Source organism: Psittacula echo (assembly GCF_963264785.1).
Source record: "Psittacula echo genome assembly, chromosome: 4".
Taxonomy (NCBI): domain Eukaryota; kingdom Metazoa; phylum Chordata; class Aves; order Psittaciformes; family Psittacidae; genus Psittacula; species Psittacula echo.
This window is the reverse complement of record NC_137738.1, coordinates 9619799-9634922: the sequence shown is the minus strand read 5'-3', so window position 1 is coordinate 9634922 and position 15124 is coordinate 9619799. Positions and strand designations below refer to the sequence as shown.

The 15124-nt window shown below is 43.5% G+C and overlaps 1 protein-coding gene across 3 annotated transcripts; it reads left to right on the top strand.

Moving 5' to 3' along the window:
• Nucleotides 1-642: 642 nt before the first annotated feature.
• On the top strand, nucleotides 643-14649 carry MSH6 (mutS homolog 6; the record flags this gene model as incomplete). 3 transcript variants are annotated; one of them, XM_080615037.1, is made up of 9 exons in its annotated part: nucleotides 664-838; nucleotides 3472-3650; nucleotides 5989-8533; nucleotides 10235-10500; nucleotides 11058-11175; nucleotides 12624-12713; nucleotides 13610-13764; nucleotides 13919-14118; nucleotides 14478-14649. In XM_080615037.1, exons 1-9 carry the CDS (start codon nucleotides 679-681, stop codon nucleotides 14557-14559), a joined length of 3795 nt encoding a protein of 1264 aa, XP_080471163.1. In that variant the 5' UTR covers nucleotides 664-678. The 3 variants fall into 3 exon arrangements, with proteins under 3 accessions (XP_080471164.1, XP_080471165.1, XP_080471163.1); XM_080615038.1 differs by lacking the exon at nucleotides 14478-14649 and having other exon boundaries at nucleotides 643-838; nucleotides 5992-8533; nucleotides 13919-14122; XM_080615039.1 differs by lacking the exon at nucleotides 14478-14649 and having other exon boundaries at nucleotides 643-847; nucleotides 3481-3650; nucleotides 5992-8533; nucleotides 13919-14122.
• Between the last annotated feature and the right edge of the window lie 475 nt (nucleotides 14650-15124).

Genomic DNA, 15124 nt, shown 5'->3' with positions numbered 1-15124 from the left:
GTATGGTAGTGGCTGGGTTGAAATCTTGGGGGAGGAGGAGAAAGCAAATAAAAGGTGCATCAAGTGCTTTGCAGCGGGGACAGTTTTATCTATTCATTATTTTTTCTGTAGCTTGAAGGTTTTCCTTAAATCACACTAATTTCATTTAGGTGCCCTCTTGATAATTAGTCTCTGCAGGAAAACTTGTTACGTAGGTTCATGACTCATAATACACAGTCTGCAGTCTTTTGTTTTAATGTCTGGTTGGACCCAGTTGCTCTCTTCCCCACCCTCAAGTGGGCTGCTTCTCTTAAGAAGAGGTAACAGACACTAAGAATCTGGTTACACGTGGCTCTAGGTGGCTCTGCTTGAGCAGGAGGGTTGGACAAGGTGACCTCCAGAGGTGCTTTCCAACCTCAGCCAGTTGTCTGTGACTGTAAAGGTCTATCTCAGTGGGGATCCAGTAGAACTTGGAGGAGCAAATCCAAAAAATTGGTGGTGGTATAGGAAGACTGTATAATCCAGGTCATACCACATGGGAGCCTTCCAGGATGTTTAGAGGGCAAGCAGCTCAGAAGCAGTGTGCAGTTATGTTTATGAAGAGAGCTGTTTTAGGTGTTTATGTTCCTTACATTACATATCTGTTGTCTCTGCAGTGTCTCCTGTGAGTATTCACCTGGTGACCTGGTCTGGGCCAAGATGGAAGGTTATCCTTGGTGGCCATGTCTCATATACAACCATCCAACTGAAAGAACAATAGTCAGAGGAAAAGGGAAATCCACTCGTGTCCATGTACAGTTTTTTGATGACAGCCCTACGAGGGGCTGGGTCAGTATGAAGTATCTGAGGCCATATAAAGGTAAGAGGTGTAAATAGAACTTTCTGAAATGGAAATAGGCCACTTGCTTTGGGAAAATAAGCATGAGGTATAGGATATGGTATTACCCGTGGAGAAAGAGCAGTAAAATCAAGATCAGTATTGAGTGGGAGCATGTTTTGTGCTTTTTCCCATCAATGTAAAAAAATATGTAAAAGATAAATCCACTATTTCAGTTTTTAGCCCTGAAATCCTTAAAATATTAGCAATGCCAGACATGGTTTTTAAGCAGCTATTTGGGAACTGCAGTTTTTCCAGAATCAAAACACTAGGCACAGGGTGTTAGGTTACTAAAATCAATTCTACTGTGACATTATTTCTTTTAAGCTAAGTAGTACAGTTTTGTTAATAAAATATGCAACTTTGTTAGGGTAGTGCTTGTTGTTACAGAGCAGACTTGGTGCTTGTCATATTGAAGAAATGATTTGGCTAACTAAAGAAATGTCATCAAGAATTGAAACAACATTTTGCATGATAAATCTCACCTTATTAATAATCAAGATCTGTTTTCCCCTTGTTTTGTAATACTGGTGTTGCTGAAAACTATTTTGTGTAAATCACTGTGCTTGTTATTCCAAAAAGTGCTTTAGGTATAGTACAGTATTTTTGATATACTGTAGATTTGCTTATGATGCAGTGAAATAACTGAATTTAAACAGTTTATTTCTTTGTACAAATCAGTTCCATTTTGTGATCATGTAGTCATGCTATTTTTTGGCTTGTTGATACTTACATGTACTGCATTTAAGGCATAGTTAGTTTAATTTAAAATGGTAATGTTATTACCAGAAGTGTTAGCATAATTTAGCACAAGGGAATTGGTCCGGGATTTGTATGTATCTTTCCTGAAGGTGTTTTAAAAGAACCAGGTATATTATAACATCTTAGGAGCAAATACAGGTAAGGAAATTGATCTGCTTGCCAAAAGAAAATTGCAGAACAGAAGTATTCAAAACTTTCAGGCAAAGAAGCACGGGTCTATCTGTAAGAAATACGGTTAATGCAAAATAGAGTAAAAGTATTTGAAGGATATGATTTGCTTTTAAATTTGGACAAAAAGCATCTTTATATACAAAGTAAGAGTTTTGGAGTCTTTGGGTAAGAAAATGGAGAAGTTTCTTTCACAGGGTTATTGTTTGTCACTGAATATATAGAGACAGCGGAGGGCTAGACTTGTAACAGTTGGGCATGCAAGAGGTGGAGTTACTCTTGAGAATGCAATTAAATTATATGATGATATTTTTCTCCTGCCATTGTTAAATTGCCAATATTAAACAGGCAATATTTTTAGGTTGTCTCAGTTCAGTTGCAAAACCAAAATGGCCATCTGGTTTGCTAATGTGTTGCATTCGTGCTGTAGAAGCAGCTACTTGTAACTCGGTGCTTTGTTACTGCAAGCTCAAGGGAATGAATGTGAGAGAGAATTCTGTTTGGCTCATTTCTGAGGTAGTTGGCCTCCTACAAATCAGCTGCCTTTTGTCTGCTGTTGATTTAGAGCTGAAGTGTGAAGGGATTCACAAGAGGACATATTCAAGCAGATTCTACTGTCGTATGCAGCCAGCTACACTCAGCAAGAACAGAAAAAGGGATCACCTCTCCCCATCTGTAGTCTACTCTTACGTCCTTTTTTCTTGTATTATATATTCAGGTTGAATACATAATATGTATATGATTCATATTTTGAGCATTGCATTAAGATCTGAAGTTTGTAATAGCCTGTTGTTTATGATGAAAACTCCCATCCCTGGCAGTGTTCAAGGCCAGGTTGGATGGGGCTTTGAGTAACAGTCTAGTGGAAGGTGTCCCTGCGCATGGCAGGGTTTGAACTGGTCAATCTTTATGGTCCCTTTCAACCCAAACCTTTCTGTGGTTCTATGAAGATGAATTTCAGCATCTTTGGGGACCCTTTCTAGAAATCAGTCTGTAGACTCGTTGACTTCGTGTTTATGTACAGGTAGTGGAAGGAGGAGCTATGGTGCTCAAGGGATATGAAAGAGGATGAGGGGATAGTGCAGTTATTAATAGCAGGCTTTGCTTGATACGCTGCAGTGTCAGGTGAATTGGCAGTGTGACTGATATGCAGTTAATCTGGTTGGTGTTGGGCCTTGCTGCGCTTATAGGAGCAGTTTGAACAGCCAGCAGAGCTTTAGCCAAAGGGCCTGTTGTAGATGACTCATGGCCGTAATTTGAAGATAATTTTATGGCTGAACTTGCCTATCACTGCTAAAATAGCTATGTGGCCTCAGTCAGGTCTGCTGCATTGCTGGTATAAAGTGTTACTTTTCAGTAGTAACTATAGTTAGCGTGAGGGTGTTTAGTGCTCAGCTTAGAAGTATTCAGATGTGGTAATGAGTTACAGAAGTAGAAGCAGTTCTTCAGGTGTTCATGTATGAGGCAGTCATTTCGTTTGTGAGTGGTTATACTTTCTCTAGGGGTACTTATCAGGCTGAGTGAGTATTTAAGACATGGTGGAAATGACTGATAACAACACCAAATATTAAGTAACTGTACTAGTTGTCTGAATACGTTTAAAAGTGAAGTATGAACAAGAACTAAAGGGCTGGCTGAATGCTAGACTAACTTCAGTTTCTGACAAGTTATTTGCGGTTTTACAGGTTCATCAGATGTGGAGGCACTGAAGGGTGGTATGTTCTACAGTGCAAAGCCTGAAATTAAAAGAGCAATGGTGCTAGCAGACGATGCAATGAATAAAGATAAGACTAAGCGGCTTGAACTGGCAGTATGTAGGGAACCTTCAGACACAGAAGAGGATGAGGAAGAAGAGGAAATGGAGGTAAAATTTTTCTTTCTTGCTGTCATTTTCAGAGATAGTGCTAGAACTTAGAAGCTGTGTTTTGGAACTAAGCGTGGAGTATCTAGCTGGAGAGACAAGTCTAAGATCTCTCTGGTGTTCTGTGTGGTAAGGACTGACCTCAAAAGCTACTTAACTTCTCTGGCTCTTCATACTCCTTGGGTAACTCAAGTGACCCACTTTCTCACTCATACTTTTTTTGTGCTGCATCTTTTTATCTTCTCTATCTGCTGTTCATCTTCCAAGTTCCCCTTAAGCTCAAACTGAAGTTTTAATTTGCTGTGATATAGAAATTTATGATTTTTTTGAGTATTAAGGTGTTAAATTGGAGTTTTGGAGCTTGCTCTCTTCTTATAGAGTAGCATTAAAATACAAAATCTTGTACTGTTAACACTAGTCTGTTGGTCAGGTAGCTAAAAGATCTTTTATTGTGTTGTATTCACCTTCTATTGTGAATGATTCAAAAATTTCGGTACCACCATATGCATTGGAATAGATTTCTTTAAAAAGGCATCAAAGAATCATAGAATAGTTAGGGTTGGAAAGGACCTTAAGATCATCCAGTTCCAACCCCCCTGCCATGGGCAGGGACACCTCACACTAAACCATGTCACCCAAGGCCTCATCCAACCTGGCCTTGAACACCGCCAAGGATGGAGCATTCACAACCTCCCTGGTTAACCCATTCCAGTGCCTCACCACCCTCTCAGTAAAGAATTTCTTCCTTATATCCAGTCTAAACTTCCCCTGTTTAAGTTTGAACCCATTACCCCTTGTCCTATCACTACAGTCCCTAACGAAGAGTCCTTCCCCAGCATCCCTATAGCCCCCCTTCAGATACTGGAAGGCTGCTATGAGGTGTCCACGCAGCCTTCTCTTCTCCAGGCTGAACAGCCCCAACTTTCTCAGCCTGTCTTCATATGAGAGGTGCTCCAGTCCCCTGGTCATCCTTGTGGCCTCCTCTGGACTTGTTCCAACACTTCCGTGTCCTTTTTATGTTGAGCACACCAGAACTGCACACAATACTCCAAGTGAGGTCTCACTTGGAGAGCAAAGTAGAGGGGCAGGATCACCTCCTTCGACCTGCTGGTCATGCTCCTTTTGATGCAGCCCAGGATACGGTTGGCTTTCTGGGCTGCGAGCGTACACTGAAGCCGGCTCATGTTCATTTTTTCATTGACCAACACCCCCAAGTCCTTCTCTGCAGGGCTGCTCTGAATCTCTTCTCTGCCCAACCTGTAGCTGTGCCTGGGATTGCTCCAACCCAGGTGTAGGACCTTGCACTTGGCATGGTTAAACCTCATCAGGTTGGCATCAGCCCACTTCACAAGCCTGTCGAGGTCCCTCTGGATGGCATCCCTTCCCTCCGGCGTATCAACCGAACCACACAGCTTGGTGTCATCGGCAAACTTGCTGAGGGCGCACTCAATCCCCCTGTCCATGTCACTGACAAAGATGTTGAACAAGACCGGTCCCAACACCGATCCCTGAGGGACACCACTCGTTACTGGTCTCCAGCCGAACATTGAGCCATTGACCACAACTCTTTGCGCGCGAATGGGATGAAGAAACTGTTAATGGGATAGTGGTTTCTCTTACCTCCTCTGTCAGCATGGCCCATCTACTCTTTCTGCAGCGTGACATTGCCCCAAGAGACAGATGCCATTCCAAGCACTTTGTTTGTGGCAACAGTGCAGTGAGCACTGGTTTTCTCCAGCACTGGTGCTGGAGTTCTTGAAGTTTCAGCCTGAAAAGGCAAATAAAGGGAAATAATGGAGTTTCTTTTCTTTCTCCGACACAAACACATGATCTTCTTGAAGGTTACTACAAGGTAGTATGTTTGTGGGTGGAAATAGGTAGTTAACTAAAAAGAACCCACAAAACAAACACACCACCACCACCACAACAAAAAAACCCAAAACAAAACCAAAAAAAACCCCCACAAAATAGCCCCAAAAATCCAAACCACTGTGGTCAAAGCTTATATAGGCTAGTGCCAAATTTCATGTACCGTATGGCTTTTGTCCACTTTAAATGTTTTGTTCATCAGTGCATCACTTATGCAAAGTAGTGAATGAGGCAGTAAAGAATACAGAATGAGGCTGTAAAGAATACAGAGAGGAGTAATTATGCCACTGGCTGGTAGCAGTTACTTACGCAAGGGAATAAGTTCTGTGAAGGTAAACAGAATTGGTTGTGGCTCTTACTGTCTCTTACTTGAAATATCACAGCTACTGCATAAGTTGCACTTCTTTTTGCAGCAGCAATACTTTACTTTGTAGCCAGAATTTTCTTTAGGTAAAATAATCTATCTTTCCAGCAGATGAGTGAAAGTGCATCAGGCAACAGTGATGACCGTGACAGCGAGGAGGATGTGAAGAGTAATAAGCGAGTAATGACCGGCGAAGGTGCTGTAAAAACCAAAAGAAGAAGAGTGTTGGATTCTGACAGTGATCACGATGGCTCCGACGAAGAGTTCAAGCCTGATGTGAAAGATACAGCAAGCAGCGAGGAAGCTAGCAGTGGGGTGGATGAAAATGAATCTACTGACGTGGGGACAGATGCAGAGAGTGTTGCAGAAAGTCCCATCAAAGTCCCTTCTAAACGAAAGAGAAGACAGAGAAACACGCCTGCTAAAAGGAGCAGCTTAGAAAATGAACGTTCTGAAACGCCCAAAATAGCAGCAACGGTTTCTTTAGAAGCTAAGTCTAAGCTGACATCATTTGCAGCACCTGAGAATTTTGAATCTCAAGCAGCTGCTTGCAGTGGAGGGAACGGTGGCTTCGCAGCGTGGGAGCATGAGAAGCTTGATTGGCTGCAGGAAGGGAAAAAGAAAGATGCGCGCAGGAGGCGGCAGAATGACCCTGATTACGACCCTTGCACTCTGTATGTACCTGAGGACTATCTCAACAAGTGCACACCAGGGATGCGGAGGTGGTGGCAGCTGAAAAGTCAGAACTTCGATGCAGTGATCTTCTACAAAGTTGGAAAATTCTATGAGTTGTACCACATGGATGCAGTCACTGGTGTGAATGAGCTGGGCCTCATCTTTATGAAGGGGACTTGGGCACATTCAGGGTTTCCAGAAATTGCATTTGGCAGATTCTGTGATGTCCTGGTGCAGAAAGGCTACAAGGTAGCCCGTGTGGAGCAAACAGAAACTCCAGAAATGATGGAAGCACGCTACAAGTCGATGGCCCACCCAACAAAGTTTGACAAGGTTGTACGCCGTGAGATCTGCAGAATCATCACCAAAGGAACTCAGACTTATAGCATCATGGACTGTGATCCCTCCGAGAACCATAACAGATACCTTCTGTGTGTGAAGGAGAAAGAAGACTCCTCTGGACAGCGTGTTTATGGGGTCTGCTTTGTTGACACGTCAGTGGGCAAGTTCTATGTTGGCCAGTTCTCAGATGATCGGCACTGTTCGAGGTTTAGGACTTTAGTAGCACATTACACTCCTGTGCAGGTACTGTATGAGAAGGGGAACCTGTCTGTGGACACACAGAAGATACTGAAGGGCTCGCTTATTTCTTGCATTCAGGAAGGGCTGATCTCTGGTTCCCAGTTCTGGAATGCATCTAAAACACTAAAAGTCCTTCTTGAAGAAGGATATTTCAAGGAGAATGAGAACTCTGAAAATGGATGTTCTCTGCCGTCTGTAATCAAATCTCTGACTTCAGAGAGTGACTGTCTGGGATTAACTCCTGGGGAGAACAGTGAATTAGCTTTGTCAGCTCTTGGGGGATGTGTCTTCTATCTGAAAAAATGCCTGATTGATCAGGAGCTGTTATCGCTGGCAGACTTTGAGGAGTATATCCCTGTGGATATTGACACTGCAAAAACAATGAGGCCAAGTAGTTTCTTTGCCAAAACTGACCAGCGGATGGTGCTGGATGGAGTCACCCTGATGAACTTGGAAGTCCTGCAGAACGGAACCAATGGAACCACAGAAGGTACTTTGTTGGAGAGGATTGATTCTTGTTGTACGCCATTTGGGAAGCGCCTCCTGAAGCAGTGGCTCTGCGCTCCACTTTGTAATCCGAAATCCATCAACGATCGTTTGGATGCTGTTGAGGACCTTCTGGCAGTGCCAGATAAAATGTCTGAAGTTAGTGAGCTCCTGAAGAAACTGCCTGACCTTGAAAGGCTGCTCAGCAAAATTCACAGCATTGGATCGCCACTTAAAAGCCAGAGCCACCCTGACAGCAGGGCCGTCTTCTATGAAGAGATCAAATACAGCAAGAAAAAGATTGCTGACTTCTTGTCTGCACTGGAGGGGTTTAAAGTCATGAGTGAAATTGTCAATGGCATGGAAGAAAGTGCCAGTGACTTCAAGTCTAAAGTCCTTAAGCAGCTGGTCACCCGCAAAGACAAAAACCCAGACGGCCGCTTCCCAGACTTGAGTGCTGAGCTTAAAAGGTGGGATACTGCTTTTGATCATAACCAGGCTCGAAAGACAGGAGTGATTACGCCAAAGGCAGGTTTTGACCCTGATTATGACAAAGCGCTACAGGATATTAAAGCTGTTGAGGAAGAACTTCAGAAGTACCTGGATAAGCAACGCAAACTGCTTGGATTCAAATCTGTGCTGTACTGGGGGGCAGGCAAAAACCGATACCAAATGGAGATACCGGAAAGTGTGGTATCACGGAAATTGCCTGAGGAATATGAGTTGAAGTCCAGCAGAAAGGGCTATAAACGTTACTGGACCAAGGAGATTGAGAAGATGCTGGCTGCAATGGTTAATGCTGAAGAGCGCCGAGATGCGGCACTGAAGGACTGTATGAGGCGCTTGTTTTACAACTTTGACAAGAACAGCAAGGACTGGCACACAGCTGTGGAGTGCATTGCTGTGTTAGGTAAGAGCTCGTCTTCTTTTTGACATACAGCAAAGAAACCATTGGCTTGTATAGTTAATGATGAAATCTCATATGGGTAAGCAAAAAGGGCTTGTTGCCAGCGCTTAGTCTGTAGTTTAAGAGCTCTGATTGTGGTAAAACATTGATAACTATCAGTGATCACCTGTTTCCTGCTGGTTGGTAAATGGCAGTTGCTGGGTCTTCAAGTGTGCAAGATCTTCCTTCTGTTGTGCCTCTCTAGGTGTGCAGCTGAGGATTTCTCACAGCTCAGCATAGCCTGGAGGGTCTCTCACTGCTTTTGGAATTCTTATGTATGGATTGGTAGATTCTTATAAGTGAAGACAGTGATGCAGGTGAAGGTAACAAAATCTGACCTGCTAGTCACCTGCTTTCCATCTGAGCAGGTTGCTTTCATAGAATCACAGACTGGTTTGGGTTGGAAGGGACCTTTAAAGCTCATCCACTTCCAGCCTCCAGCCGCCTTCCACTAGACCAGGTTGCTCCAAGCCCCATCCAACCTGGCCTTGAACACTGCCAGGGATGGGGCAGCCACAGCTTCTCTGAGCAACCTGTGCCAGGGCCTGAGCAACCTGTGCCAGGGCCTCAGCACCCTTGGAGCATCTCTCTGGCCTCCTCTGGACTTGTGCCAACAGCTCCAGGTCCCTCTTGTGTTGTTGCCCCCAGAGCTGGATGCAGAACTGAAGGGAGGGTCCCAGTGGAGGAGAGGGGAAGAATCCCACTTTTCCAGAAGCCTTTGAAAATAAAAATGTGGTCATTGTCACTGCCTTGAAGAAGGTCATTGAGTAGAAAGACTTCCCAAAATGTTCCTTAAATTTCTGGGGTAAGACAGTCACCTCTGTTCCCGTCTCAGGACTGGCATACTCTGTACTGTGAATTCTCTGCTAGTGTGAGGCACTCTGGGGGATGTCTTTGTTCCAGGGAAAAATGAAAGCACTCTCTGAATGCCACTAGGGCAGAAAATGGAGGAGGTAAAGAGGGAGTGTCGTCTGGGAATGGATTCTCCGAGTGGTCTGGGAGAGCTGGGAAGCAGTCACAGCAGCCACACTGCAGTGCCAGCCAGGGCTGGGTAGAGCAGAGGCAGAGAGGGAGGCAGCTGTAATCTGTGTAGATGAAGTCTCTAAAATCACATAACACAGTCCCATTTTGTAGGCAATCGGCTTTTAGAACTGTGGAGCCAGGCTAGCTGAGGGGGTTGTGCTGCTGCTTTCTGTAGGGCCAACACAACTTTAATGGTTATAAATTTATCCTGGTGACTTGCAAGCAGTGTTATGATTCTTCAAGTTTTTCACTGGCACAGAAGGCGATTTTCTCTTTACTTACCTTGTTCTGAATTAAAGCAGTACAAGAAAGTAGTTGGTTTAACATACATGTTAAAACATGTATGCTAAAGAAAGTAGTTTTTGAAGTGAAATGGTGTGGATTTTAAAGACTTGTAAATTACAAGTCAGAGGGGAGGATTTTTAATCTGACACCATCAAGAATGTGGAAGGGATGAGGAAATGCATTGTGAATATCCTCACCTTTTATTTGTTCTGGAGGACTTCCTGGGTGTTTTCCTTACCAGGAAAATGAATAGAAAATGGTGTTTACAAAAATGCTATTGAATGAGTAAATGCATTCCAGTGAATGAATAAGGAAAGGTGAAAGTATGACTTACTGGAATTTCTCTTAATCTTATAGATGTCTTGATTTCCCTCGCTAACTACAGTCAAGACGGTGATGGACCACTGTGCCGACCTGTAATTCTACTGCCTGTGGATAGTGCTCCTCCCTTCCTGGAACTTAAAAATTCACGCCATCCATGCATTACAAAAACTTTCTTTGGGGATGATTTCATTCCTAATGACATCGTGATAGGCAGCAAAGATGAAGATGGCAGTAGTGAAGCTTCCTGTGTCTTAGTAACTGGCCCGAATATGGGTGGCAAATCTACGCTCATGAGACAGGTGATGGTCTATTGACGTGGGATGTTGCAGAGTACATCTGTGTTTTGCATAAAGGAATAGCATGACTTGACTGTTTATAAATGTCAGAGGAGGTCCCGTTAGTGGTCTTCAGGGTGTGCAGGGCAAAGACAAAAGTATAATGTGGCAGAAAATGCCCATGTTTAGATAGTAGATTTTCTACTTCAGTGAGGGGAAAAAGCAGTAGAGTATCTTTTCTTTCTTCCAAGTGGCCTTATCCATACCCAGGACTCAGTATCATCTGGGAGAAGATGCTTCTGCAGGTAGAACTAGATGAAAATAGGGATCAGCAGCAACTGTGAAAGCAACAGGGAGTTTGCTTTATAAACACTGCTTGCTGTGACAACTTGTGTTTTGAAGGCTTTCAGAGTAGTTTACTCTTACGTGGGATTACGATGCTGCAGCCTGAAGCTGTTAAAACAGGAGGAAGTTTATGTACTCCAGCCTTTGTTTTAGGGGAAATAGAGTCTTATTCCCTCATTCTCTGTGTGGAACTGAAGCTCCAAGCATATGTGAATATTTTCATGTCTGTTCTGCAGGCTGGTCTCCTGGCTATAATGGCTCAACTGGGATGCTATGTACCTGCTGAGGTCTGCAGGCTGACACCGATTGATAGAGTGTTCACAAGGCTTGGTGCCTCAGACAGGATTATGTCAGGTGAGTGGCTGAAATCAGCTCTCCACAGTGCTCTTGCCATGGAGGGAGTTTATTTCCTTGCTCTGAGTGGCAAGTGGAAGGGGATTGTCTGTTGATTTTGCAGGGAGAGCTGGGCAACATTAGTAGTCTCTCGTTGCTCAGTCTCAGAGTAGAACCAGGGCTGTAGTTATCCTTCATTTGTTTGCTGTGCTTGTCCTCTGTTATGTTTGACAGACCCATATGATCACTTTTGAATGAGTTTTAATATTAACGCCTGCCTTCCACCTGAGTGCAAGTCTAAGGAATATCGTTCTGGATAGTGTAGAGTTGATTGTGTTCTACTTACATAGGTATCTTCTTCCAAGTGTTCTGCAATAGGACAGTGATGTGCAGGTAGCTGTTGTGGAGGATTTGGTTTTGTACTTTCCATGGCAGCCACTTTGCAATGGATGGCAACAGGACTTTTGTGAATTAAATGTTAAGTAATAGCATTTTTTACTTACCTGCGTGATTTTATGGGTTTATTTTCTAAAGAGAATAAATGGTTATTCCTAAATACTGTGAAGAACATACTCAATCCTGGGAATTTCTTTAAATTAATGCAGAAAATCAGGATTGCTGCTTAATACCTCATGTTGAAAAACTTAGGTTTGAGCTCAGTAGTGCTCATGCAGCACGAGTATAGGAAGTAAATACTTGCTTGCTCTGAAGTTATATTAATTGCTGCTGTGTGTGGTTATTTGGCATGAACCCTACAAAGCACTAGTAACTCTGGACTTTATGCATGTGGATTTATCACATGCAGGGGTCTGAGTAATTGTGTGCTTATGCTCGTGAGCTGCTAAAGAACAATTTCAGGTCTAAATTTCAGGCTTCATATTACTGGGGTTGGTGGAACTCGCCAGATGTTCAGTCCTTAGGAGGAGTGTGTTTCTTTTGCTATACGTCACTCAAGTAGAGTACGTATGAGTATCAGTTATCTGAATAATTAATTACCTGATGATATCAACAACCAAACCAGTAAGCCCGGTCTCTTAAGTCTCTTTTTAAGCTTTGCTGCTTGCTTTTTTCACAGTGAAAGGCCACACACCTTGGGGCCTGCCTTGTGCACTTTTTAAGAGCACAAAGATTCTTCCCATCTTGTACCCTTCATGCCCTTCTTTGTCCAGCTGGTACATCTGACCAGTGATGTTGAAAGTAGAGAGATGAGGTGTCCTAAAGCTTAATTAACTGTACTTGTGCCAATGCCTCTACTCTTAAGGAACCAAAACCTGCTTTTTTTTTCTGGCAAACGGAGACTGTTTTCATGCTGGAAAAAAAAGCAGCTTTATGTTTTTGTTCATCTTCAGTTTGCTGTCCAGTTTCATTTTAGCTTGATCAAGATTTTAGTGCAGCTTAAATGAGGGTTTAGTTGTGGTTTTCAGATCTTTGACTACTTCATGCTGTGTTTTTTATCATTTCTTTTATAGGTGAAAGTACCTTCTTTGTTGAATTAAGTGAGACTTCCAGCATTCTCCAGCATGCAACAGAGCACTCCCTTGTTCTTGTGGATGAACTGGGTAATTAGTCTGTGTTATAATAGATGGAAACTGAACTGAAGGTTAAAGGCTATCAGTAAGGTTGTTGGGCTGTCTAAATGACAACCAAAAACATAGGGGCCATTTTACCATAATGCTACCAATGTCTTGCTGGTCAGTATCCACGTAATTCTCTCCAAAACACACTTCTTGGGTTTGCCCTTGGACCTAATGGCCCACCTTCCACCCCCAAGTCATTATAAGCCTATTTCTAGCTGAGTTTCCTGCTTTCCTTTGGATGATTACTTGCAGCAAACCTTGAGCAAGCCAGTAGCGAGTCTCGAGAGAAGAAATGTAATTTTCTGCAGTGGAAGAGAGTGGGATTGCCGCAGGTCAAATACTCAGGTCACTTCATGCTGAGGCTGGTGGCTGTCACCGCTCACTGCTGTTTGTCAATTTTCCTCCACAAGGAGGAAGGGAAACACCACAAACTGATAGGGCCAGTTTGTGCCTTGGCCTGCAAGAAATCTGGAGAGGGGCTTCTGACAAGGGCCTGTAGGGACAGGACAAGGGGGAATGGCTTTAACCTGACAGAGGGGAGATTGAGATGAGACATTAGGCAGAAATTCTTCCCTGTGAGGGTGGTGGGGCCCTGGCACAGGGTGCCCAGAGAAGCTGTGGCTGCCCCATCCCTGCAGTGTTCAAGGCCAGGCTGGACAGGGCTTGGAGCAGCTTGCTCTAGTGGCAGGTATCCCTGCATATGGCAGGGGCTTGGAACTGGATGAGCTTTAAGGTCCCTTCTCAACCCATTCTGATTATATGATAGATGGCAAACAATGTGTTGCATTTGCCTTTAGAAAAGCATCTTTGCTGCAATTTTTTAATCTGAACAATTAAGAGCAAACATTGAGTTCACTTTGCCACTCTTGTTCCTCCAGGCAGAGGCACGGCTACTTTTGATGGAACAGCTATAGCCAGTGCAGTTGTGAAGGAGCTTGCAGAGAAGATCAAGTGCCGGACCCTGTTCTCCACCCACTACCATTCACTGGTGGAGGACCACGCACACAACGTGGCTGTGCGCCTGGGGCACATGGTAGGTGTGATGCTGGGACCACTCAGATGTGGGGTTTTGCCTTATCTCTGCTGTCCTGCACTCCTCTGCCCAGAGTCACCTGGAGGAAAGGATGTGATAGTTACCTAAACACATGAACCATTACACACACTGACTTGTAACTTACTCCTTCTAGGCATGTATGGTTGAAAATGAGAGTGAGGATCCAAGCCAGGAAACAATCACGTTCCTGTACAAGTTCACTGAAGGAGCATGTCCAAAGAGCTATGGCTTCAACGCAGCAAGACTGGCTGATATTCCAGAGGAAGTTATTCAGAAGGGGCACAGAAAAGCAAAGGAGTTTGAAAGAATGACCATGTCACTGAGAGTATTCAGGTAAGGTTTCCCTGTCTGAAGTCATGCATTGCTTAGCAGGCATCCATCTTAAAATTTGGGTGGTGGCTTTTGCTCATAGCCTCACAGCAGAGGGGGCACTTAGAACTCTGTGAATATCAAATGTACTTCACCAGCAGTCAGGAAGTACTGAAGCCTGACTTACACAAGGGCAGATATGATAAGTAATGTGGTAGTTTAAGCCCCTGCTAGTCTCTAGGGCTCAATGCTGAATTTGCATAGAGGTGTCTGGGAATTGAGCAGCTTTATACCAGACACAGGATGGCATCTGTGTCCCGTAAGGCTGTGTAAGGGAGGTTTAAGCATCTGCATTCAGCAAAGCTGACTCTGATCTCCCTCAGGTACCTGTGCCTGGTGGTGGATGGTGCAGTGAGGGATGGAAACGCTGTTCAGAAACTTACCACTATGATCAACCATCTGTAAGGACCAAAGTGGCTTTGGACTGGTGACTTCTCAAAAAAAGCTGGTATCAGACAACGTTATGATCTAATAAACTTTATTTTTTAAAAATGACCATTTTTCCATTGTCTTTCCTAGGAAATTAAACCCTTTAATTCTTACCTACCCTCTACATAATGGTTATTGAGTACTCCACAATATATTAAGTCTAGATGTTATGGTACATGCATACACTTTCAGGCTGTTGATTACCCACTGTCACCAATACACATAAATGGAAAAAAGCTATGAAACTGGATAGGGCTGTATATATACTTGTCTCAGCTTCATTAGAGCAGGAAATTGCTGTGATTTCCAGCAGGTTAAGTAATGTCCGAGACTGTTCAAAAAAAACTATGAACAGAGTAAAATACAAGACTGTTTTGAGGAGACTTTCTACCGTGTACTTTAAAACATAGTAAAATTTCTGTCACAAAACTCAGTTACGTGGGTACTTTGTTTTATAGTGCATTATAGTCTAGGAAGTCTCATTAAAACACTCGCTCTTTTCTTCTTTGTTAGGGTGGTTTGAGTACAGACTATTGCTGGG